The sequence below is a fragment of the Dromaius novaehollandiae genome, chromosome 1 (genome assembly GCF_036370855.1).
Source record: "Dromaius novaehollandiae isolate bDroNov1 chromosome 1, bDroNov1.hap1, whole genome shotgun sequence".
Lineage (NCBI taxonomy): Eukaryota > Metazoa > Chordata > Aves > Casuariiformes > Dromaiidae > Dromaius > Dromaius novaehollandiae.
Window position 1 is genome coordinate 87,057,420 of NC_088098.1, and position 26,590 is coordinate 87,084,009.

Consider the following 26,590-nt stretch of genomic DNA (forward strand, 5'->3'; position numbering starts at 1 on the left):
TACATCCAAATGACTAGCCCTACCACAATCCTGACTGAAGGAATGTCACAGATGATGTGAAGTTGTTCTCCCTTTTTTCCACAATTACCTCTTCCTTAATCTAGACTCTCCTTTCTCTTGCAGGTGTGATGGAAACAACATCATCACCCACTAGAGCAGGTGAAATATTCCCTTTCCCCCTTTCTTTCCCCTATCAAGTGAGGGTTTAACGTCCAGATAGTTCATAGCAAGGAAGTCAGTAGTACTGTGGGAGATCCCTTCTCATGAATTGGAGCGTATTTGTAATGGAGGGCTGAGCGGCACTAGCCTCAGCTGTTGACTTCTAGCTTCTTTGAGCTAAAAAGGGCAGCAGGTGACCTGCCTCTGATACAGTCATCACCCTTCTAGCACAGGCACAGCAGGAGACTACACAGGAACAACCCTTTGGGCCACCTGATTCTTTACCTCTTGCTTGCTCATTTCCATTCAGATCCTCCTCATCACCCTGCAGCAGAGAGTGGGAGAGTGACAACACCTGTCATCCTCTGCATTGTCCTGGGGGCCGTTCTCTGCCTGGTGCTTGCCATTCTCGGCGGACAGTTCCAAAGTGCCAGGGCACAGCAGAGAGGTTGGTCCCTCCTTGAAGTGGCTGGGTTTGAAGTGCATGTTTGAAAGAGTAGTGAAGCTGGGGTGGGCTGAGGTGAGTACCAGCTGCAGTCATGCTAAGGTTTTCATCACCTTCTGGTATGGAAAGAACCCAACCATGCAATTGGGAGCTTGCAGGAGCCAGCAGGAGCACTGGGAGACTTCAGCCCTGCCTTGCTCAATGCACATCTTGCAGTGCTGACACCTGTGAGGAGAGGAACAGAGAGGAGGAGACATGAGGTTTCACATGAGAGTGGAAAAGGACATCAGTGTGGAGAAGCAGTTTTAGAGTGAGAAAGTGAGAAGCAAAAACACCAGGGAGTGCAACCACCTGACTAGCAGGTGGCTTTTATTTTAGGGTATTAAATCAGTGCAGCAACTGGAATACACACAGCTAAGACAATTGTTAAGTTTCTAGTTGCTGCATTGATTTAATACAGAATAAATTCAAATGATTTGTAAACCAACCTGCTCCTCCATCCAATACCTACTGTCTCCTTGTCAGGGTGTTTTTCTTCAAGCCTGTTCTCAGTCAGTACCTCTCTGTGACTCTGTAGGTTGTAACCAGGCCATGCAGACCCCTTTGGCTCACTCCTTTTCATCACCTCTGTCTGAGTATGGGCAGAGACTATGTGAGAATGGTAACAGCCTTTTACTTTTAGGCTCCAGACAATCCTATGACCCCTTCTCAGAGGCCATCTATGAAGAGATCGATTACAGCCTGATGGGGGAGAAGCAGCAGGTGACTGGCCTCTCAGGTCTGTGCATCTTGTTCTTGTCAGAGGAAAATAACACAGGCCATTTCCTTCTGGTGACCCAGATCCCAGTCTGAAACTTTGCAGCTTCCAGGCTTACAGGGTAACTGAACAGTTCGCAGACTTGAGGAGAGCAGTTTCCTGCCCACTCAGCTCTGCAAATTTCACTCCTGGGGACAATTCATTTTATGCTGCCCATACTACAGCCATAGAGTATACATCAGTATGGGTCAAGAAAAATTGCTTTTGCTGGGATTTAGGGTAAGAAGTTATTTAAGATGGGAATAAATAAGGAAGTAATCTCTCTCTCTCTCCCGGCAGGCACATGTTTCTGTAGGCTTACTGCTGTTAACTGCTTCCTCCCTTCAAGGCTTGCCTCTTCCATGATCCATTAGTTGTGTTATGGGGCCTCTGGAGCATTCCTGGATATTCTAGTGTTAGGCCTAGTAGCAGTAATACTGACCGCCCAAGCCTTTATTTCTCTTCCAAGCAAGCACCTGAGTACTTTGATATCTCCGCTGTGTCCCTCACATATTGCCACAGATGCTTTGATATGCAGCTACATTATAGACTAATAATCTAGACATATATAATCCATTAAACCAGTCACATTAAACCTCCTATTATTTGCCTTGGATAGTGTTATTTTTGCCTACTCTTTCTCTCACGATGCAGTCTTACCAGTTCAGGAAGGTTTACTCTGCTACCACACTGTTTCTCATCTGTCTAGAGTCCCACCCAGAGGGTTCACCACCAAAAGCACAGTTTTACAGTGGGGACAGTGATGAAGAAAATGGTCCAGGAGTAACACAAGGTAATGGAAGATGGGAGGTCTTACAAAGAAAGAGATCCAAGTATCAGGGTACCTTTTAACTTGCAAAGTACTATCAGTGATTAAAATTTTTTCACTGCATTTTATGTCCACTAGTGATGTTAGGTAGAGGGCTGCTGAAAACTTGTGTTTAAATCTTGTGGTCAAAGTGTCATACAATCTGAAATACAAGTGCTAGTCTTTTATAAAGAAGAAGTGGAAAATAAATGTTTGCTAGTAGTATTGCACTCTTCACAGGATCCAGCCACACAAACCCAACAATTTCACAACTGCTTCTCCCAGAAACTGTGGCTGTAACCTCTTCCTCCCTTTCTGAGATACCTGGAGAAAACCAAGAGTGAGAAAAAACATGCTCAGAATAAGAATACTGGCATATCATTGGAGCTGATTAGGGAATTTTCACTTGAGTTATCTGATGGAAAATGCAGTTTGCCAGATGTTTATTTTTATGTGAAAAAGCTGGGGGAGATTGAGGGTTTGAAGAACTGAAGTTTTCCTACAGCAGGTCAAAAAGTTCACTAAATTACTGCCTGCTCTCAATGAACCCAACTGCCAAAGGCACAAGCAATTTTTGCACATATCCCTGACTCTCTGCTGTGCTGTCTTCAATTTTATTTTCTCCTGCTTTTATTTTATTAAGGTTTGTTTTTATTTTATTATTTTTTAATATTTAAAATTAAACTAAAAGCTTTTTTTAATTTGCTTATTCCAAATAATTTTCTTATTCATTTTCAATATTGAGTACAGGGCACCAAGTGAAATAAGAGCTCTTTGATTAACTTTTAATTTTATGTGTGTGTGCTTATGTATATATACCATAAAACAGTGAAAACTAGGATTCTCTGAGAGATGGCTGTCAGGTAAGTATACACCACAGAGCATTCATCCCCTGCACAATCAGGGAGTTGGCTACTCACAGAACTTGGCAGCCTAGAATTTATTTATCTCCCAGAGCAATTTTAAGAATGAAGTGTTTTGAATTATGCTGAGCAAACTCTTCTTATTTCTCATAATTCTTCTCCTCTGCTACCCTCAGATTTCCAAATTTTAATAAGAGCAGTTTGCTTTTCTACTGTTGGGAACATTCCCAGTTCCCTCCAGCCCTGGCCACTCAGGTGACTTCAGAGTAAACTTGCATCTAGCTCTATTCAGCACTTCCTGGTCTTTGTCTCCATGATCATTCTAGTAGATCAGACAGCCTGGTGAAATCTCTGCAAGAACAGACTTCTGCTTTGTGGCAGCTTTCCTTCATTAACATTTGTGGTTGGTTTCACTGATTCTCCCTTCTAGAGGCAGTGGAGAAAGAGAGAGAAGGGAAAAAGAACTGCAGATATTTTTCTCCAAAGGCTTGGCCAAAGCTTGTGAGCACATCTCCATAAACAACAGGCCAGGGAAGCTACTTAATTAGACCATTTCAGTGAAATTTAGAAGACGGTTAAGGTAATGAAAAGACTAGAAAGCGGGTGCTGCACAGAGATAAACAAGAAGTCATTTGTCATTGTGCAATAATGAAATGTAAAATTACTGTGAAATAAACCCTATCACCAACTGCCTCCTTCCATATCTTCTTCCTACCCCTTCTGTCCATCCTCCATGCTTGGTTTATGCTTTCTACTTGCTACAGCAATGTATAACAATTATCAGGGAGATATCATTGTTGTTTGAAATAGCTTAGAGTCAGCAGGAGGATTCTTGGTTTCTTATCGTTCTGATCATGTCAGAATTATGAGCATTCATCTCTGGATCATCAATTATTGCTCTCTTTAGGGGAAGATCTCTTCCCATTAAAATTAATGCCTGTACCTGTTCCAGAGGTCCCTCCACTGCCTGGAAATACTCTGGAAGATAATTATGATGATGTGACAGAAGCTCCTGGACCAAAAGATGATCCTCTTTCAGGGCAGAATAAACAGGAAATCATTGTGGTCACTGAAGAAAGTGAAGGACGCTGGGATTCACAGACTGGTGAGGATGAAAGAGCCATGCTGCTAGTTTTTGTAAGCTATAGCTATTGTAATGAACTTACGGAAAATGAGGCTGGAGGGTACCTTAAGGTATGACCTAGTTTTTACCTAACCACTGGAAGGTGGGAACACTACCTATCTACACTGTTCCAGTCACACTTGTTAATCTGTTCTTACAGCCATTCAGTGAACATTTCCACAACCTCTACAGGTAATCTATACCAGTGCTTTGTTCTCCTTAGAGGTATAAAACTCTTCCCTGTGGCGTAAGTCTTCTCTGCTGCAAATTAAAATTGTTACTTCTTGCTATAACCACTGTGGGGATAGAGAAGAGTTTATTGTAGTTGTCATTGTAACAGCCTTTTAAGTCCTTGAAAACTTAACATATCTCCCCTCAGTTCTGCTTTACACTATGTTTCCCTAGACTAAAGCAATCTAAATTAGTCAATTTTCTACATAGGTCCTCTTGGCTAGAACTCTGATCATTCTGAATGTCTTCACCTAGACTGTTTCAGAAGGCCTGTATCTTTCAAAAAGTGTGGTAAAAATCTTTTCAGTACTTCTGTACAGTACAATACTAAGACCTTAACTGTGTAAATTAGATTTATCTTGTGTGATTTAATTTTGATAAATCCATGACAGCTGTTATCTACCTCTATTTTTTACTTCTGTCGCCTTACGTGTAATTTATTTGTTCTCATATTTTTCTGATATTGAAGTTGAATGTTTTGTAATTCCTAACCTCCTTTCTTCCCCCCCACCTTCCTAAAGATAAGCATATATTGTTCACACTTTCCCAGTCTTTCAGAGCCCCGCCTGTTCTAAGTTCACAAAGACAGTAGATAGTGAATGGAAGAGGGATTCAACTAGTTTTTTTATCCTAACATTGAATTTCATCAGGCCCAGTCAATCCAGAAAAAAGAAAATTAGAAAATAGTTAAGATAGACTTTTCTTTCTCTATGCACTTAATATAATCTTGGAACAACTTCCAATCTTTCATCAGTGGCTAAATGTCACCCTTTGGGGTAGTAATACATATATTTGACAGACTGAAGTCATGAAAAAACAATCAAAATATTTTAGGATTCAAAATGATTAGAGAACCACTACAGAACTTTTTTTTTTAAACAGACCATGATTATATTCTTTTCTACTTTATGCATATACTTATATAAATTTCTACATCACATAAACTAATTCTCAGTGTCTTCGTGAACTTCTGCTGTTGACTTCACACTAATCTGCTCAGTTGTATTGAGAACCTCTGTCATTCTCAAAAACAAAAAGCTTTCTAACACTTAAGGCAGTAAAATATGGGATGGGTTATTGAGGGATATTGAAGAATTGCCGTTATCAGAAATGTTCAAAGTTAGATCAGTAACCTGTTTTCTGGGAACAGTATGAGTGATGTTGGGGTATATGTGTATGTAGGGGGAAGCAGGATGAGACAACGGATTTTCAGATCTTTCACAGCCATGCAAATCTATGGTTCTCACATCTGGAGGAGATAATTGACAGCCCTTGCTGCCAGCTGCACAACCATGTAAAGGTAATACATACAGAATATGCATTTATCTCAGTATCCTTCCCTTCATGTTTTCAGATTGGAATCCTAATGCACCAAGAAAAAGGACCTCTGAGGCTGAGAGAGAGGATTCATCCCCTCCTGTTGAAGATATAGCTTATGATGACATTGAAGAGCTGGGACACTGACAAAGACTGCTGGACAATACCAAACTCTTTTTCAAATAGATCTCTGTTTATAAAATGCTAATGAAGTACTAGCAAAACCAGAGCAACCTTCACTTAGTATTTGTTTACCTACCTTTTTTTTTTTTCAGGAGAGGTATTACATATTTAGAAGAAACACAAGTTTGACTGTTAAGAAAAATCTCTTCTTATTTCCCTTCGAATTTCTTATTGCCAAGTCTGCCTGGACAGTTTCTGATTTTTATTTCTAAATATTTTCATTCTTATTTTTTTCCTACTGAGTTAATATTTCAACTTATGGTATTTCCTTATTAATAACTATTTAAAGATCTGTTCCCAAATTTCTGTTTCTCCTCCCAAAACACTGGGAAGCTTTCTGGAGATTATTAGGAATGGAGACTGAACTGAAAGAAAATCATCAAAGTTACATTTCTTCTTCTGAATATTGTTGCTCGTCACATAGAATGTGAGGGCTCGAATTAATGTTCTAGATAGTGTTCTGTGAGAAATTCAGCAAGAATATTCTTGTCCTTCCTTTAAATACAGGTCTGTCATTTGAATTACATACAAGTGCATCACAGATTTGATTGGAGGGAAAAGCTTCTCTTCTCTTTTCTCTGTCTATATCATGATGATTTATTGTCTCCCAAAGTCACAGCAGTCATACAGTAAGTGAAAGTTTAATTTCCTTCCACATATGGCAGGTGGTGGTCATATCTATGTCATCTTTTTAAATCACATGAAGGCAAACTGAAAAAGCCCACATGTTCATAGAATAGAAGGTGAAGTCTTATTGACTCTTGGCTCCTAATGAAATTTGTCTCAGATCTTGAAACAGAAAGACTCCCCTACAATCTGTCACTGGTCTTGTCCTCCACTTATCCTTCAAAATCTGAGCCCTACCCTTCCACTTCCTTAACAAAGCTGTTGACTTATTTAAGAATGTGACCTAATGTTATTTTATGTCCCTCATTCAGCTCACCTAATTGTCTTAAGGAGAAGGGCTGAAACTTCAACAAGGATTTGATATATTTTGGGAACTGAGTAAACTGATCAGAAGTTCTCATGGAAATACAGGCTGCTGAGTATTTGCCTAGCACATTCCAGCATAAAGGTGTGTCAAGGGGCAATACCTGCGAGACTCTCAATAATCTAGATGAGACTCTCACTTATATGTAAAAACACTAAGAACAGTTGTTCTAGTCATCATGATACAGAAAGAAATGTGAGCTCATCCCAAACAGCAGAAGAAACAGACAGACAAGCAAATCCTCTCTGAAAGGAACTCACTAACTTCGTTAGCCTAGCATTAGGACACTTCATGATCTCGTACCAAGGACTAAGGCAGAAGAGGTGGCACTGGGATGAACTAAATACTGCTTTATATTACTGAGTAGCCTGGCAAACCTTCACTTTCGTGTATGTCTTGAGGCAGCACTGAATGGAGCTTCCCTGTGGGATATTGCAAGAGTGTAGGAGTGCTTGTTATTCTGTAATGCAAAGGATGTTTTGACTTGTCTGATATTATCCTTTCTGAGCTAGGCTGAAAGTAGTGAGGAGGAAATTGAAAAGGAAAGGCAAGTCTGGCAGAGACAAGGCACTTGGTTAGAAGAAAGCCTAAGGTAAAGCAGCCACCTGGACATCTAGCTCCAGGCAGGAGTGATATACTTCTTCCCTCGTTAAACCTACATCACAGGAGAACCTGTCACAGGAGCCAAGCCTCTGAGGAAAGACTTGCTGGGTGCTTCTCCAGCATTATCAGTAAGACCTGACAGGCAGGCTATGAGATACAGATGGAGGGAAACAGTAGGTGGGATTTGCACCTTGTGGAATGAAAAGAGACACTTACAAGAATATGTACCAGCCCTTCTGTAAGTAATAGATCACTTCAAAGTACTAAATCAACAAACTATATTAGCTATAGAGCAGTAGGAAACCTGAGAGAATCAGGCTAAAGCCAAGGTGTCCACAAATCGAACCTTCAAACATGTGAAAAAAATCAGGTATAAAAGAAAAACACACCATTGCAAAGAAGTAACCTCAACTTAGAGAGAGACTCAAACCCTATGGTGCCAGGCAGCAAAACTCGACATACTGTAGAAAAAATTGAACTATGGGGAAGAACAAAAGGTACAAATTTTAACCTCACTTTGTTTTGCTTTGTTTGATCCTTTCAATCCTCCCATACCTATTCTTCCCTATACGTCCTTTAATTCCTACTCCTGAACAACACTTAAATCCGTAAATAACATAAATAGTGTATGTATACTGGAAAGATAAATCTCTCATGGCTCCTGTCAGTAGACAAACACATGCCATCTTGCCTGTAAAGAAGAGCTGGGTGGATAGGACAACCCAGGATCAGCCAGTATTATTCTCAGCTTCACAAAGGGTCTATGTTTCCAAGGATGCTCAGATAAAGACCCTGATCCAAGGGAATATAGGCAATTTCTAAAGAGCTGGGGCTCTCCCAGAGATCCTTAAAGATTCTGCCCTTAAAGAAAGACAGCAATATGAGTGCACAGGATGGGTCAGTTTACAGTTTAAGTATCACAAAGCATGACCCCTTCCCCTTCAATAATTTAAGCATTAAAGGTAACGGCAGCAAAACTCTTTCTGGAAAGGGGGTCACCACAGGGGAAGGAGGCTGAAATCATTTTAAGACACCACCACCACCACCACCACAGCCCTGCTATGGAGAGCCAGAGATGTAAGGCTCATTCGCCATAGCAGCAGGAATTGTGTTTTAATTTGTACTGAACCCTCTCTAAATTAACTACTGAAGCACCACAGACTGAGATCAGATACTGGAGTGGAGGACTGAACAATGAAGATGTTAAGGTCAATCAGCTGAAGCTAAGATACCCCCCTCCTGCATGTCATCATGAGAGTCTGATCAGGCCCTTGCTGCATGTCAGAGGATTTCTCCCTATGAGATATTGATGAGAAGGAAGTTAAGGAAAGGTGATGAGACTTGTGTCACCATCTGATTTGATGTCTTCTGAATATCCTCAGCATAAACAACAAAAGAATAATCATAAGATTCTTTTATTTTTTCAAAAGAGAATGAAATATTATGCTCCAAGCTTACATCAACTCAAACAAAAAAACCAAGAACTTCAATATTTTTAACATCTTTCACCTTCATGCATATTACAGGACAGGCTATGGAGCTTTTCAAATAGCAAAGTTTCTACTGACTGAGATTACTGTTCTGCCTGAGTCAAAATTCAGTTGCAATGGCAGGATTATTACCTGCATGTGTCTTTTTTCACTCTATGTTCAAAAAGAACAAGATATAAAGAGAAGATAAACACTACACTGGGACTCAACAGTAGATTACTTTCATTTTTCTCTTAATTATCAACACAAAGTAATAGTATTAGTCATATAGAAAACATTTTTCTCTATATTAAAGCTGATATTCTCATACATATGTCTTGCTTTCAAAGCCACAGGAGTTAGTTTAATAACAGAGGAGAAAATACTGTTTGTGATCTTAAATTATAATTTTCAGTGATTTTTAATAGAACATTTGTTAGCCCTAACACCTACAAATACAGGCAGTTGTCTAGACCATACCTACCTTGGCTCTATGGCAGGGTTTCTCAGCACTATCATACAACAAATAATAAATTATAGGGCATATAGAATGTTTTTTGTTTCCCCCTCTCTCTATGCATTTCATTTCCTTATCTTGCTTTTCACTGTGAGCATTGTCAGAGGTAATTTGAAAATAGTTCATTTACAGGATCTGTTCATGCAGAAGCTTTAAGTTTTTGTCTATTTCTTCCATCACTAATATACAATAATGTTGTATTTAATTTTATTCTGTTATATATGCTCTGCTTGGCTTGTTCTAATTGGCAAGGAAAATTTAGGTAGAAGCAGAGAAAGAGTTCCATGCAAAATCATGCCAGGCCCCTCTCTTAAATTCATCTCCACATTTAACATGGTAATGCAGTTCACATGACTTTTTTTCTACCATTTCAGAGAAAGCAGGAAAAAGCAAAGATGGAGAACCAAACTTCTCTGACTGAATTCCTTCTCCTGGGTCTTTCCAGTAGCTCAAAAGTGCAGCTTCTACAGTTTGGGTTGTTTACTGTCATCTACGCCCTTGCTCTGGTGGGAAATATGATCATACTGGTACTGACCTGGCTGGATTGCCAGCTCCACACACCTATGTACTTTTTCTTGAGAGACTTCTCATGTGTAGACATCTGCTACATATCCAGCACTGTCCCCTCAAATGCTGGCCAACCTCTTGAATCCCAAGAGAATTATTTCTTTTGCTGGGTGTGGGTTTCAAATATAATTCTTTCTGGTCTTAGGCATCACTGAATGTGTTTTATTAGCCTATGATCGGTACATAGCAATATGTCATCCACTGTCCTACACTCTGATCACGAACCATAGAATTTGCATAGGGCTGGCAGCAGCAGCTTGGATATGTGGCTTTCTTCTCACTATGATTCATACTGTTCGGACCTTGCAGATGCCACTTTGTAGCCCAAATGTGATTAACCACTTCTACTGTGATATCCTGGCACTACTTAAACTCGTTTGTACTGACACCCACATGAATGAAATCACTGTATTTGTTATTGACATTCTTCTTCTTCTTCGCCTTTTTTTGCTTGATCCTGATCTCCTACATCCAAATCCTTGTGGCCATCTCAAGGATTCACACTGCTGTGAGACAGCTCAAAGCATTTTCAGCCTGTGCCTCACACCTTACAGCGGTCTTACTATTTTACGGCAGTGCTGCCATTCATGTACATGAGACCTGGGTCTAGCCGTTCACCAGATCAGGACAAAATGGTTTCTCTCTTCTACACTGTCACCACCTCTTTGTTCAATCCCATGATATATTGTCTGAGGAACAAGGAGATGTAAGGAGGTATAGTGAAAGTGATGCAAAGGATCACAATGTTCTGAGGGAGGCAGACTTATTCTGGCTGGGAATTTGTTGTATTTCATAAGAAAGTATTCAAGTGCGGAATGCTTCAAAAACATGCCCAGGATATAAGCCACTGAACTAGCATTTGTAAGCAGCTGAACTAGAAAATCTACAAAGAAGACAGAAAAGAGTAAATCTTTAACTTAAGGAGCATTTAAAAGTCAGAGCTGTCACATGATACAAATTCCCTGGGTTCTTCAAACATCTCAAGAACTGAATTTTGGGTTCTAGACACCAGGCCAAGTAGGCAAGTGTTTTGCTACTAAGTACAACTTAATTTACATTTTGTGTTTATTTAACTTTTAACTTTTTTGTTTCAAATTCTAATGCCTATTCCAATGCATAACTTTGCTTTAAAATTTGTTGAACCTCGACTTCGTTTACTAAAAACCTACCTAGTATTTAGGCTAATGATTAATGGGACTGAAGCCAATGGATTGAGACTGTTTTTGTCAGGGTAGTGTATCAGAGTAAAGCACAGAGCACAAGCCATCTGCAAGGACCTGTGTGCTAGATATGTTCAAGAAGCCTTGGGATCCGAGCCATATATAGTGCCAACCTTCAGGGAGGCAGCAGCTGCATTGGAAAACTCAGGATCTAAGAAGGTTGGCTGCCCACTTTTTGGAAGAAATTTGCCCATGAGTATAGGCACAGAGGGAAGCCCTGTACAGCAAACAGGAAGCAGGAACTCACCCTACATCTGGCAGTGCTTTGGAGGGCATTGAGATGAACCTAGCCCCCTAAAAAAGGTGTATTTCCAGAAAGTCCTTCTCCAATTGCACTGCAAGGTCAAAATTGAAATCTCCTTCTTTTAGAGAGAATAGTCTGGATCCTCACACTCCAGAAAGCATGCTCATCAATGACCACTGCAAACTCCACCTCATCTTGTGAAAGGAAGGGGAGGAGAAAGGAAAGAAGGACTAATGTCTACCTCAGGAACAGGCACCAGGACAGAGAGGAAACTTTCCTCCCAATAATTTAACGATAGCACTAATTTCTAATATTAGTAGTAAAAGGAGCTTCTAATCTACCTAATGCATTACAGTAACTTTACTGAGTTTATTCTTAGGAATTTAAGAGAAGGTAGTGAAAGTGCTTCTTTTATTTCACTCTTACCCTTTATGCAGGGAATTGCAAACTGAACAACCCAAGAGTCCACTGCCTGTTCATGCTGAAGCTCTCCTTGCGGAAGCACTTTTTAATATTCTTTTCCATGTGTTAATTTTCCTTTCAACATGTTGATATCATTTCCAATATACTTACTCTCTTATATTTTTGTAAACTCCCCTTGCATGAGAAGAAGGAAGAGCAGTTTAATTCCCAAATTGCTGCAAACTGTTAGAAAGGAAGTAATAATCTCTCTTTTCCAACAAAGACTTTATTTGCTATTTTATTTTTTAAAAAACCACCTCAGTTATTAATGATATGAAGTTACTTTAAAGAGGAAGTTCCTATTTTCAGTTTGCATAAAAGGAAGATCAAGCTGCCTCTCTCAACCTTTGTGGATAACTAGGATTTGCTGGCTTGTGGAATCATTTCAGTATAATGAGAAATAGATGACAAGACAAGTATACCTTGACAAGATGTTGTTTATTTTCAAAAACATAGTAAAACATAGTAAAAATCTTTTCCAGAAAACAACTGAAAGAAGAAACGAGGAAGTTATTTCCACACCCGTAAAATGTCAGAAGCACACCCATTAAAACTCGTATTTCCCTCCAAGGTCACTGTTTTCAGCCTTTTCCACTACCCAGTCCTCTCCTGAGCTTGTATCCTGCCAACAAAGGAAAGGCCTACACCAGAATGATCCTTAGCAAAGATTTGTATCAGCTAAGTGGTTCAAGATGTGATTGCACACAATCTGCCAAAAGGAATACTCTGAACTAACTCTGCAGAATGAGCATGGAGAAAGGACAAAAATTTCAGAGAAACACTACTAACACTCAGAATGAAAATCTGAAGATAAGAAGTAAGCACAATGCAAGAGGCAGAGATGAAATTCCAACTTCCTGAAGCAAGCTTCCTAAGAGAAGAAAAGGATATGCTTCTGGGGGAGAGGACACATAACTCCTTTAACAGTAACTACCACCATAACAGAGCATTCTGAACATGCACCACCAGGAATACACAAAGCACTGCCTGGGAGCTGCCAGGAGCTGCTGAAGCGTGTATCATGCCTGCAGAGCATTTGCCCTGACTTATTGATTGCCACTTTTCCAGAGCATCAAAAGCTTTATTTACCAGGACGGAACATTCTTATCAAATTTGGGAAGGGAGGGAGGGGGGAGAGACAGGGCCAGGGCGCGGCCCAGCGCATGGGTGGCACGGGGCCCCAGGCTGCGCGAGGAGGTGGTGCCTGCTCTTCCGGCGGGGGCGGGGCGGCAGGGGCGATGGCGGCGGCGCGGACGCTCGTGGAGCTCTTCTACGATGTGGTGTCGCCGTACTCCTGGCTCGGCTTCGAGGTGAGGGGCTTGGCGCTGCGGAGGGGGGCGGAAGGGGGCTGTGGGCGGGGCGCCCCGTTGTCCCCCGCCACCCTCTTTTCCGCGGCCGCGTTTCCGCCGTAGCTGCGGGCGATGGGGTCGGTCGGGATGGGCGCAGCCGCTTCCTGCGGTCTGGCTCTCCTTCTGGAGTTGGTTGAAGGGCAGCTCGTCCGGCAGACTCGGGGTGCCGTGACTCCAGAGCCGCTTTATCTAGCGCTTTTTCCCCCTACAAATATTTAATTTTTTTTAGTTTAGATTTTATTTTTAACTCGCTCGTGACGTCTTTCGGTGTCTTCTTCACGTGCTGAAAGCCAGGGATAACAGCGACACCTAACTCAGCTAAATGGCACCGTGGCATGTGCTTATTTGATATTTATTGATGAGCATTTTGTTTTAGAGAATATTTTAGTGTTTAACAAATGTAATTGTCCTCTCATGAGCCTGATCTTTTGCTTATTCTGCTCCTGCTCAGACTTATGTAGTCCTAATACAAGTGTGGTCCTTTCAGTTTTCTGAGATCAGATTTCTGTGGCAGGCTCCAGGAAAGGAGTTTTAGTGCTATCACCAGTATGATAATAAAGGGTTTTATTTGCAGTGTCTATTTCATGCCTTAGCTTATTTCCTGGTTGCATGCAGCTCTACAGACATCTCAGACCGTCCATCTGTCCTTACTTTTCTTTGTTGCAGGTACTCTGCCGGTACCAGCACATCTGGAACATTGATCTGCGTTTTCGTCCAGCTTTTCTTGGTGGCATAATGCAAGCAACTGGTAGGCATTATGAAGAGGTTAACTCTGTAGGGAGATACTTCGCTAGTAGAACACTGCTGTGCAAGAGCTCTCAGTGGATCTTATTGAGTGCAGACCCTGCAAAGCCAGCTTTAAATGCAGTTTTGGCACTAATAACATTAATTATAGGATTGTGGAGCTAAGCAGTGGTTGAGAAATCAGCTACAAGGAATATCACACTGTTAAAACTATACTGCCTCTAATGCTTATACTGTCTGCAGCACATACCGTCCATGACAAAGTTCCTCAGCTCTAAAAGAGGATAATAGTAGTTTGATATGTGATTTTTTTCTAAAAGTTTTTTGTTACCTTCAAACCAAAATTAATTTATGGAACACTTTCAGTGTAAGATGCAGGAGGGATCAAAGTATGTCATAACATAGTACATGTGACCTTATTAGAACAACTGAATCACTGAGATTTATAACTCATAAATCAGAAAATTAACAAGTCTCATTACACACAAACGTGTGTAAATAAACCTGGAGAGTTAGAAGGCCATCTGTCTGAATCAACATAAATCCCTGCCTGGATTGTACTTTAGTACCTGGACTTTGTACTGTAGTTAAAACTGCTTGTGCTAATTAAGTGTTTATCTGCACATTGCAAAACCAAAATGAATTATGTTCAAACCATGGCATTAACTTTGGAAAATTTGCATATTTCACTAAATAAATATGACATCGCAGTCTTATTTAGGCATATGTTTGAGAAATGTCTAATCTATCCAGTGTTGTTTTGTCCAATGTTGTTATAATATAACTGAAATCTCCTGCTTATCACAGAACCTTTTTTTGAAAGGTAACAAGCCTCCAGCAATGTTGCCAAAGCGTGCCGAATATTTGCTGAAAGATATAAAAAGGATGGGAAAGTATTACCAAGTCCCTGTACAAATTTCAGCAGATGACTTCCAACGTATCCTCGGTAAAGGTAAGTAAGAGGTGCAGCTCAGCTGGTGATATGTGTTTCATCTGTAGTGCTTCTGGTTCAAATTCTCCATCACAGTAAAGATAAAGGTGAATTCTCTGTGGCCTCTTCCTATGTCTGTGAGCAATAGGAAACCTGTGCATTTTTAATCATAAAGGGAACTTCTGAACTGGGCAAATATGCTTGTGAGTGGTATTAGCGTAGAAGATACTGTGAATCAACACAAGCTCTACCTTTTGGGGACTGTTGCAGGGGAGATCGTGCTGTCCTTAGGTAGTATTTCTGCAGACTTCATCCATTTTTGCTGATCCTGTGCCTCGTTTCAGTACCTTTCTCTGTCTTCTCACCAATCCCAGGCAGTCTTGGTGCCATGCGCTTTATCACAGCCATTGATATGACACAACCACAGTTCTTGGAACCTGTATCTAGAGAGTTCTGGATACGTTTTTGGTCGCAGGTCAGTACCCTACAAAGTCAACTTCTTGCTCCTTTGTCTGTCTCCCCTCCAGCCCCCACTTCATTCAAATGTGGAGTGTGAGCAAGAGAAAGGAAAAGGGTTTTAATGAAGTCGTGGCAGAAAACTTAAGATCTTAGTGGTTTGGGATCCATTACAAGAAAAGAACTAGCTTCCAGTCAGCTTAATTTGCAGTTTCTCCTGTTAGGTATGTGTGGTGAGTCTTGTGTGATGAGTGAACCAGTAGTTCATATCAGAAGGCACTTAATATATTTCTAATTATGTGACTTAAAATCTTTTCTAAGAAAGTTTCTCCAGCAGGATCAACTAATATTCTTTCCATATCTATTTTCTTAGAAAATTTGCTTTCAAGTCCAGAACTAAGCTTTTTTTCTAAAGTCTTGAATTACTTATTTCTTCTTTCACCAGCATGAAGATATCAATCAGCCGGCAAGTATATTGGCTGTACGTGTCTCCTTGTTAGTGCTTCTGCATTTATTTGTTAAAGGATGGAAGGACAAAAATTTCTATTGGTGGGTTGGATCAGTAATAGTACTTGTTTGCATTTTGCCTCTTCAGTAGGCAACACGTGAAGGATATATTTAAACATACACAGAAAGTCCTTGCATAGCCTCTGAATCCATCATTCCTTAAGAACAAGGCAAGGACATGCGGAACTTCAGAAAAACAAACTTCATACTCAAAAAGATCTCTGTAATTTAGTCAATGCTTGGCAGTCCATGAGTATCCATCCATGTTCATCGAAGGAGAGAGGTAGGAAGTTCCTTGTTGGCTTGTTTCTGTCTTCATTCACTCCTGCAACAAGCACTAGACCTTCCTCTCGTGGAAATACACCATCCAAAGCTCTGCAAGGGATCCCAGCCTCTTCATCTGAGTTTTGGCGGTGAATTTATTTTAAACACTGATGAACAATGGTATGTTGTTTATTTAATGTAGTTCCTTAGTGTGCATGTGCTACTTTTTTACTCCTTTTTTAGTCCGCAGTAACTTCTCATAAGTTACTATAGAAGCAGTGTGGTCTTTCAATCCTGCCCCAAACCTCCTAAATACTCCTTCTTCTGCTCTGGAGTAGCGATGGCCAGATATTATGTCTCTCTGAATACTGTAGTTTTAAACACTGTGCCTGGCGAGCATATGTAACATTTTGTTCTAGTGCTGTGCCATACCTGTTTGTCTCCCATTCAAGTAGAGCCAAAAAGAGGTCCTGATCTCCCTGATATGGAAGGAGGAGAATGCACAAGAAAATATGGGTATTAAATGAACGAAAAGTGATTGAGAAAGAAGGAATCTGAAAAAAGACTTGGACATCCAGAATTACTGGTCCATGTTGAATACTTTAAATGGTTTAAAAAAGAAAGGGAAGGGGGATGTCATTCACATAAATGGCATGGAAGTTAACATTCTTTGTGGGATATTTTATTAAAAATAGGTATTTGTAACTTAAATGTGACCCAGTAAATTCTATAGCTCTTACTTTTGGCCACTTTATCTTATGCCTGTACTGCTGGTGTTGCATAGTGTCACAAGTGAAGGTGAAGAAGTACAGCAGTAGCACCAGCAACTCTTTAACCTCTTAAGAGTTACAGTCTCTTTCATGCAGCATCATTCATATTTCCTTTGTGGCTACATTTGACATACCTACTGTCCATTTTTGTCTTGGCAGGCTAGTACTGTAAGACTCTTGATTTTCCTTTTCAGAACAATACTTTTTTTATTAAGTTATGTGCTAACTTATTGGAACAGAGGTTAAACTCACTATTTTATTTTTCTATTTAAGAACTCCTGCAAAAAGTCCAGATTTGAGGGTTGGAAGAGTAAAATATTCCATCTGCTTTCTGTCTAGGAGCTGATAAATGATGAATGGGTTGGGAATACAGCCAGACAATTGTACAAGAGGTACTTCAAAAGTACCTGTATTTTTTTTTGTAATAGATTTTGTGTGATCAGCACTGAATATTAAATTAATTAGTCCATGGTAGGATTTCAGATATTTAGAGTATTCTTAATTATGTCTTCTTAGGTTGCAAGACAGGCTGGGCTATCATCAGAGCAGGCCCAGAAGCTACTTGAAATGGTTTCATCCCCTGCAGTGAAGAACCGTCTAAAAGAAACAACAGAGGATGCAATAAAATTTGGGGTGAGATGCTTTAGTGCCATTTGGGATCACAGCTATGCAGTCCTTCCCTGTTAAGAATACTGGTGATGAGGGTGATGATCAGAAAGCACTAAGTAGACTATTTCTCTTAGTCTCTTTTGTTTTTTGAACATGTGAAAGCTAACTCATTATTACTTAGTTTATTGTATTGTTATTTGGGAATGTAGGGTTGACCCCCTGACCCATTCCAGCTTGATGACAAGGACAGGAGGCCTTATCCCTTACTGGACCATTACCGAGAGACACCGTTTATCACTACTTGATATAAAGTTGTGGGTTTAGTAGGTTGGGTTTTTGCTCAGTCACAAGAGGCTCACAGGCTTTGGAGAGTCTTCTACTGTGTAATGGCTACATTAGACTGGCGTTTAAGAATGAAGACGGTGAAAGGAAGGGGAGGAAAAAAGTCTATGTTTTTGGTTGTTATTCCTGAGGATTGGTCATGTATCTACAAAAATTTCTTTCATTGTAACGTTCTTTATTTCATCTCCATGGTGTTGATAGGCATTTGGGATGCCTGCTGTTGTGGCACATTATAATGGGGAACAGCATCTCTTTTTCGGCTCTGATCGTTTAGAGCTGCTAGGAAGTGTTATAGGTGAGTGTACTCAATAACCTCACTTTCAGTTTCATGTTTTTACCTTCATTTAATGAAATATGGAATAGAGTTAAATGAAACACTATTAATGTCTCTTAAATATTGAATTATGTTTAGTATTCTTCTTGTGGGGTAAAACTGTTGAATGGAATGTCACACAGTTGCAGTGACCAAAGATGTAGTCCTCTTCCAGACATGTAGTAACTTGAGTGGAGAACTCCCACTGGTATGTTTTAAGGCTTTGTGTTCTACATGCTATTTTCAAATTAACGATTTGATACTTGGCATTAGATCTTGCCTCAGATTAAGACTGTGACTGATAATCTTGTATTTGTGGCTTTAACGTTGTCATCTTAAATCTGTTCCTTCTTAATAAAAAGCGCATTATCACAAGTCCCCAGTTCATAATTGTAATTATATAACTACACAATTCTTACACTGACTTTTCTCTTGGATGTATAGGTACTTGTTTTCATTTTCTGTTAAGAAAATCCAAGTTTTTAATTTTTAAGAGAATGTGGATGGGTTGTGATAACTAATACAACTCAGTCACCCACTGTTACTTGAGTTAGAGGAAATTTGACTGTTGATCTCAGATTTGGCAGCACTTGCAGACTAGGAAAGCAGCCATGAGAAAGAGTTATGAACATAACTAGTTCTGATGCATTGTTAAAAAGTTTCAGCAGAAAATTAAAATTAGTTGTAGGAATCACAGAAGGGGTTTTTTTTGAGACTTATTTTCTTTTCTGGATGGGTCTACAAAAATATTCTCGATGAAGATGGGAGTGAGGGAGATTCACTACCCAACAGTCTTTACCATAGTCACTAATCCTAACTGAACTGTCATGACCTGATTTCTAGTCCCCACTCCAAACAGGGCAAGGACTTAAACAGATTTTCTTCTTCTTTCTCTATCTTACTCCCCAACCTTCCACTCTTTCCCTCCTCCTCACCCTCAGCCCTTCAGAAAAGGCATCCTAGAAAGAATTGGCTTCCTCCTCATCTGGAGTGCAACAGACTTGCAGAACCTCTTATCTGTGACAGAGGAAAAAAGTTCTTCTGTACAGTTCCAATTGTGACTGGACAGAGAAAGATTTAGGAGTTTGGCTGAAGAATGTCAAACAAGATAAAAATCTATATCCCATCATCAGTAGTTACCCTTCAAAAGAGGAGTAAGAACAGTCATCCTGCTGCAGAAATGTGACTGCCCAATCACTTCTGTGTATTAAATTTTAACTTCCTCTTTTGTGCTGGTTTGTCTTGCAGGAGAAAAATGGCTGGGACCAGTTCCTTCACTTCCAAGCCCCAAGATGTGAAAGGGGGAAAATAGAAGGAGAAAAAAAAATTTATATATATGTATGTCATGTGTGTGTGTATACATATAAAAAATTGTATATACATATATAAAAATGTGTGTGTGTGTGTGTATGTGTGTATACGTGTGTGTGTGTGTATATATATACACATATATATACATATATAAAAAAATAAGCGGCAATATTGTTTTCCTTACAGAACATCCCAGAGATATGGTATTTATGCAAATATGGTCAATCTCTGGTGATCATTTGAATGTATGCAATTTATGGAGAGATAGCTTTCTCTTCCTTAACTTCTAATTTTACAGCTCAGTCTCATCTCCAAATAAGATGAAATTTGAGGTTTGCCAATATTACCTGTCTGGTCAGGTCTTTACAAACACCAGTATGCTGCTTTTCTCTCAGCAGATTTGTTGAACATTAAAGATTTCTTACAGATTAAACATTCTTCCTTTTTGATTAGTTTTCTCTTACTCTGAAAGCATGAGGATTAACTGTTGTTACAGCACTATTTTGACTGTGTAGAGATTTCTTGTATCTTTACGCATATTCCTATCTTCAGAAACAGACACACAGCCTAAGAGAGCTTGGCCACATTCTCCTTTTAAGTCCAAGGTATTACATGCATACTTCAAGCATGGAATAAGGCATTTATGCTTCCTTTTAACTTTTATGCTTCCTCTGTAACATGACAGTTGGAGGGGACACTAAAGAGAAAACTGTAAGAGGGACAAATCTATCCCAAAGAAGAATCTGAGAACCCGTCAAGTACTTAAGAAGCAACTATCCCCCACGTGGACAGTAGTATATACATGTTGTACTGCAATGACTGACGCGAGGCAAACTCCATGCATTCTCAGGGACCAGGCCCAGCCTTTGCATGGGGGCTTTCATTAATGCCAAATTTACAGTAATGTTCTTGGAGGACGCTGATGAATACCATGTAAATTTAGTTGGCAACTGAACTAGACTGTGGATTCCTTTCTCAAGGATGGCCTAATTGCTTCCTGTTCAAAGGTAATTCTGGGATATGGCTGTGAGGGATTTCCTATCATATAGTCTGTACGGAGAAAGATAAGCAAATGATAAAATTAAAACCAGAAGGCTTCATTTTTCACTTTCTGGTTACAGTAGTTAGTTCACACTGAAATAGCTTGAACTTGGCCCTGTATTGGTTGAACTGGACTAATACACTTGAACAAATTTGTACCAGGTTTCATTTCTCAGTGATTTCTGGCTGCCTTTGACACATCACTGGTGGAAGGAGAAGGACTAGCAGTTTCTCAGCTTTAAGGTGAAGCATCTCCACACTCACTCACTTACTTGCAAATCCTAGAACAAAGCAGCAGAAAAAAAATCTATTTCCTACATGTTCTTCTGACTTCCTTACATCCCTTTCATCTTTTATAGGAAATATCCTATAATTTGAGAACTCTCTTCTCACTTCCACCAATGCATCCATTAGTCTCTGGGCAAATCCAGCCTGGTATTTAAGGAAATCTTTGTGAGGTATAAGAGGCTACATTCAATTAGGAGTTAGAATGACAGGGAAGTTCTGTGCGCTTGGATGCTGTAAGTAGTTTCTTTGAATCCCTTGATGTCATGTCAAGAATTTTTTGACTGTTTTCCCTGAAATTTGCTGCTACTCAAATTAAGCCCCAAGACTGATTCTGAGGGTGTGATAGAAATTGAATTATGGAGATAACATTTTAGCCAGCTCACCCTTATGACCTGATTTACAGCACAGTCTCAGAAATGTTTGGAAAGCACATTTGTGGAGGTAATGAACTGTGGTACGAAGATAAGGAAAGTGCAAAAAGCAAATAAACCTCATGGTCAAAACCAGGATCTCATGAGACTTTATCCTTTGAACCAGCTTGACTGAAAAAACACCTGCCTTTGTGACAGAACTTGTTGATAATGGCAGATGGGCCAAATGAGATGGATTATACTGACTGATAAATACTTCTCAAAATGATCTTGATGGCCCTCAGACCCATCTGAAATCAGTGGAAACGAAAACGCTGAAAGCCTTAGGTACTAAAATACTATTTATACACTACTGAGATTAACAAAATCAAAATTCAGTTCTTTCCTTACATTGCTTATTACCTGTGATAACCACTGTTAAGTGATTATAGCCTTTGCAGTTCTGCTGGTGAATATGCACATTGCTGCTAAGCTCGTAACTTACAGCTGTGTATTTAGTGCCAGCAAAATTTGCCTGTTTGGGAGACAGATTTGAGCTAGTTTCTTCTTCAGGTAACCTTACTCCTGTGTTACAGTAGAGAGCTGATCAGGAGCATGAACTCTTGGCAGAGACCCTGCTGATTACCCCAGGAAGTGCTAGCTGGCAGCTATCCCGTCATTCTCAATGCAGATCTCTGGCATAGCAGGCATTTAAGTTGTCTCAGCATTGACTACCAGCCTCCTTACCTGGCTTCCCATTCTGATCTGTCAATGTCAGTCCACTGGGGCACCAACAGCCAGCACTATATGAGGAATTCAACTGTTTATCTTGCTGTGCTGAATGTCAGCAGGTGGCTGAGCATTATTTGAAAAACCATTAAGGATCTAATCCGTTGTGTCTTCTTTTACCAGGTACACAGGCAGGTGCTAAGCACTAACAGGAACTGGCAGCTATTTAGGACACAGCCTAATTTCTTCCAAAAAAAGATACCTCCTCTATCTAGCTATATAGCAAACTAGTTCCTGAGAGCCTTACATCACTTATATCAAGGTAGCATGCTCTTTTGCTGTCAAGCCAGAGAGGATACTGGGCAGGGAGAGGGATTTTTTTGAGTCTAAAGAAACAACTCTCAAAGATGCAGGCAAAATGGACTTAGAATCTAGGGAACAAACTTGGAGAATGTGTTCCCCTTTGTCCTGTTGCAGACCTCTCCAGGAGATGTGGTCTCTTTCCAGAAAAGCTGTGCAACTGACATGGAGAAGTAGGTCCCACCGATGCTAGGCTGAAAGCATACAAGCAAGTTTAGAAATATGCACAAAGTCAGAAAATGAACAAAAAAAGACAGTGGTTCACTAAAAAGCTGAAACAGGAAGCAGAGGATAGGTGCTGAGAACACAGTGATGGCATCTGAGTAAAGGAAACAGAACAATGGAAGAAAAAGAAGAGAGCAGAGCTGAGTATAGATTACTGCAGATAGAGGTCTCTCCAGAAGGAATACTGTTCACTGAGAGGGAGCAGGCAACAATGAAAAACAGAGTTTAGGTAGATTAAACAGGCCAAAGTCAGCTGGCCATGAAAGCTCATTTGGGGAAGAAGGTATAGGATTAACTGTATTTACTGTGAAGCTGTAGAGTATTTTTTAAGTGTTCTTTTAATGATGGGCCAGAAGCCTACTTCCACCCTGAACCACTAGCCTACAGCTCTATGTCAGTTACCTGTGCTTCTTACCCAGTATGCACTGAAACAATCCTCCGGCGATGGGGGTTTTCACACACAGCACAAAATGGAGACCTGCAGAACGAGGCAGTTCTTTAACCTCCCCCTGCAAGCACCTTCTTGTCCCTCGAACCCTGAGAAAGAAAAGCTTCCTAAATTAAGTCCCTCTCTTTCTCTCCTATCCTTATCTCTGTGCAAATGAGAAGGAAAGACATTGTATTAAAGCACTTACTGGACCATGGTGCTGAGCATTTGCTTTGTTGCCTTTTCCTTTTTCGATGGAGCCAGCAACACTGCTGGAAGGAAGCAACCTGCTTCCTGGAAGGAAACAAGCAGAAAACAATAAAGAGATAATCAGAGGAGTACCGCAAGAGCAGCACAAATAGCTGTTTTTACCCCAAAGTTTTCTCAGATCTGTGGCTCATCCAATTACAGTAAATGTTAAAGACAATGGAGTTTATCCACACCCAACTCAACTAATGCTATCTTGAGCTGCTTATCTTTCCAACCTGAAACACAAAGCAACTACCGATCTTTCATTTAATACTAAAAATTACTGAATTTGGCCACTAGTTCCAGACTGTGTTTCAATTCCACAGCTGCTCTGCCAATAACCTCTTACCTAAAGAAGCTATAGCTGTCTAACAATTAATGAAGACATTCTCAAACTTTCCCAAACGTTTCCATCAGTCCCTTCTTCAATTTCTCTATCAGTCTACTGTTACATACAAAACCTAATTTAAAATAATACAGCAGCTTCCTGCTGTATCATGCAATCAAGCTAAGAAATGCCATTACTGAATGTCTGTGCAATCTGAATGCCTTATCCTTATGAATTTATTTTATCAAGCAGAATTTAATCTTATGATCTCACACTATTTCTCTTCCCTCTCCTCACTCTGTCCCCTCTCCTAAGACTCCCACATCTAGCCCAGTGTTTAAGGAATTTGCCTAGCATCACCCATCAACACTGTGGCAGAAACGGGGATGAAACGTCTTGCAGACTTCAAAAAGTTAAACCATTCTTTTGCTTTCTGTAACCATCTGCTTGTATTCACCATACACATTCCACAAGAAATTAGTATGATGTTCTTCAGATAATGGTCTTCCTTGCATGATTCTGGTTTATTCCTAGGTGACTCTCCATCCTATGCACTAAAGGTGGTTTAAGAGTATTAAATATTATCATTTCATAAATGATACAGTTTCTGGGAGTTTCATGCAGAGCTGTAATGCAACAGTAAATCTGTATTATTTCTCTTTTCTTCAAATCAAAGAGAGAAAGATCAGCAGAGGTGAAGTTGAAGAGCTGTTACTGTTGAACGTGCTAAAGGGGCAGAAGAAGCAGATAAGCATGACTGATAGCACAGCTATCCACCATTCAATCAGGAAAGCTAAGGAGGCTGTAAAATTTAGTTAATGAGGGATTCCTGCTACTGCAGATATGGTAAGCCAAGATGTTCTTGAAAGGAATCTCTTCTTTTTGAACATTACATGATCATACCAATATTTGTTAGGGGACAGATGAGAGAAAGTGCTTCAGCAGTTTTTCAAAGGTAGACTTTCCCCCTCTCCCAGCTTCATGATGTAATTCAAAACTCTAAAGCATTAAAAAACAAAACGGGTAAATTACGGCCATTTGTCGCTGAACAGTAGCTTTAAACAACAGGAATCTGCACTACCAGGGTTCTGATCCATTTGTAAGTTCATCCGATCCTGGCTCCTGTACTTAGAAATTTAATTATGATATAGGCTTGTAGGTAATGAGTAACTAATAGACCAAGTAACTGAATAAAAACACATCTAAAACAACTGTATGCATATTAACTAAGCTAGGAATGACATAATGAAAGTGATAATGAGGATTACAGCTGAATTTATTTCCTGGCCTACAAGCTGCAGGGGAAAGCCACCTCTGCCTTATTTGATATGCACTGGTATATGAGACACGTCAGTACTTTAGAGCCAACTCAGAAAACAGTTTTTGCAATGGCTTACTTGGCAATGGCTTACTGCAGTTTTCTATGTCTTTATCTGGCTTTGGCAGCACAATGACCATACACCGTTCTTATTTTTTTTTGTTCTCTGTAACTTTGCTCTCTGAATCTGAATCGCAAATTGCAGTATCCAAGACTGCACGCCTGAATCAAATTCAGGAATTCCAGAACTACTCAGAGTAAGATCCAGACTTACAGTGGGCATCCAAACTATCTTAGGTTTCTTCATAAAAATGCGTTTCGTCTGATTTTACACAGTACATTAACTGTGGCTGAACTGTTGCTGTATACTTCACTAAAGGACAAAACTAAAATACCTAGATGCCTCTCCATGATTCAAAATTTTGGGGGGGTTTCAGTTTAGCTTAGCTCCTCAGTTAACTTCCTCAGTTTGTTTTGCTTGGTTAGGGGTGATTATAGTTCCTCCTGTTGCACAGATTAATTGAAATTACTAATGTTCATTATGTAATGTTCATAGTGTAATTTTGTCTAGGGATGTTAATTTGTAATGCCATGCTTGACCTTTTAGTGATTAGTCTTCTATCAGGACTGGCTGTAGTATAAAGATAGGAAACTTCTTCATATCTGCAGAAATCAAAATAAATGTACCATCACCAGTTTTCTTCCTATTATATTTAGCACAAATAATTGCTCTTAATCCCATGACTCTCCAGCTAAAGAACTGTCAGAATTTCTAGAAAAGGCCTCAGTGAGTCCTCAGAAAGTGGAGGCTCAACACTGCTGTCTCATGTACCTCACATTCACAATGACCTTTCTTTTCCTTCCTTTCTGCACCTTCATCTATTGCCAGAGAAACATTCTAAATATTGCAGATGGTGAGATCACCAAGCCTTATTACTGCAATCTACAAATGGCACTCAAGACTACTTTTCTATAGTCTCTTGATTAGGTGAGTTGATTCCATCTAGTTAGAACAATATCTGCAATGTTTATCGCCTTTAACCATGGCTCTTCCAGCATAAGTCAGAAGCCCAGGTACAAATCTACATATTTGTTTGTGTATCTTCACATACATTTTTTAAGAAAACATCTCTGCATGGAAAACCTATGGATACATATGATACAGCACTACATCACCAGTCTTGCAGGGTGCAGCTGGCTCACGATGCCAAGATACTGAAAAACCTCAGTGAAAGTTTTGATCTGTCAGTATCAGACCACTGCCATTGACAGTGGACTGTAGAAAACCTTAAAGAATATGTTGAACTTCACATCACATCTAATGGTTATTGTCAGTATGGTATATAAATATACCTGTGAGATGATAAGCAGTCAGCAGGTAGGGAAACTGCAAAAAGAAGCAGAGGCCACTGGAGAGCATCCCTGCTTCCAATGTCCATAAGAAAAGAGTAACAGCTAGGGTGAATAACCTAGAACTCTTTTAGTGCAGGGTATACTGAGTGACAGAGGCTTTCCCCTACGAAGACAAGCTGGGAGCTCAAAGAGAGCAGGGCCTGTACCATCAGCCTAGCACTTGCATCCAGATCTGAACTTTCGTAGCTCAGGAGCAGATCTAGGATCCAGTGGTATTTTCTGGAAACAAAAAGAATGCAGGAAAGAAGGAGAAAAGAGAGAACCCAAG

At 40.0% G+C, this 26,590-nt stretch overlaps 3 protein-coding genes and 1 pseudogene across 6 annotated transcripts in view; 3 read left to right on the forward strand and 1 right to left on the reverse strand.

Moving 5' to 3' along the window:
• The window catches only part of LOC112990868 (antigen WC1.1-like), a 29,933-nt gene extending 23,538 nt beyond the window's left edge, over nt 1–6,395 (forward strand). Inside the window, exons 11-16 of the mRNA XM_026112890.2 lie at nt 124–159; nt 470–607; nt 1,287–1,382; nt 2,110–2,193; nt 4,024–4,176; nt 5,780–6,395. Coding sequence (XP_025968675.1) covers nt 124–159; nt 470–607; nt 1,287–1,382; nt 2,110–2,193; nt 4,024–4,176; nt 5,780–5,889 — 617 coding nt within the window. The 3' untranslated portion in view covers nt 5,890–6,395. The remainder of the gene's footprint in view (nt 1–123; nt 160–469; nt 608–1,286; nt 1,383–2,109; nt 2,194–4,023; nt 4,177–5,779) is intronic.
• Nucleotides 6,396–10,005: 3,610 nt separating this feature from the next.
• LOC112990862 (olfactory receptor 2A12-like) lies at nt 10,006–10,782 on the forward strand (annotated as a pseudogene).
• Nucleotides 10,783–13,170: 2,388 nt separating this feature from the next.
• On the forward strand, nt 13,171–20,027 carry GSTK1 (glutathione S-transferase kappa 1). 3 transcript variants are annotated; one of them, XM_026112882.2, is made up of 8 exons: nt 13,171–13,308; nt 14,014–14,095; nt 14,915–15,043; nt 15,397–15,497; nt 15,924–15,959; nt 17,536–17,652; nt 18,172–18,265; nt 19,532–20,027. In XM_026112882.2, exons 1-8 carry the CDS (start codon nt 13,237–13,239, stop codon nt 19,579–19,581), a joined length of 681 nt encoding a protein of 226 aa, XP_025968667.1. In that variant the 5' UTR covers nt 13,171–13,236; the 3' UTR covers nt 19,582–20,027. The 3 variants fall into 3 exon arrangements, with proteins under 3 accessions (XP_025968667.1, XP_025968668.1, XP_064375047.1); XM_026112883.2 differs by lacking the exon at nt 15,924–15,959; XM_064518977.1 differs by lacking the exon at nt 19,532–20,027 and having other exon boundaries at nt 15,924–16,027; nt 18,172–18,269.
• Nucleotides 20,028–23,163: 3,136 nt separating this feature from the next.
• Nucleotides 23,164–26,590, reverse strand: part of LOC112990861 (rap1 GTPase-activating protein 1-like) — a 65,616-nt gene continuing 62,189 nt past the window's right edge. For both annotated transcript variants that reach the window (XM_064518926.1, XM_064518940.1), the window contains one exon: nt 23,164–23,308. In XM_064518926.1, the coding sequence (XP_064374996.1) occupies nt 23,175–23,308 (134 nt within the window). In that variant the 3' untranslated portion in view covers nt 23,164–23,174. The remainder of the gene's footprint in view (nt 23,309–26,590) is intronic.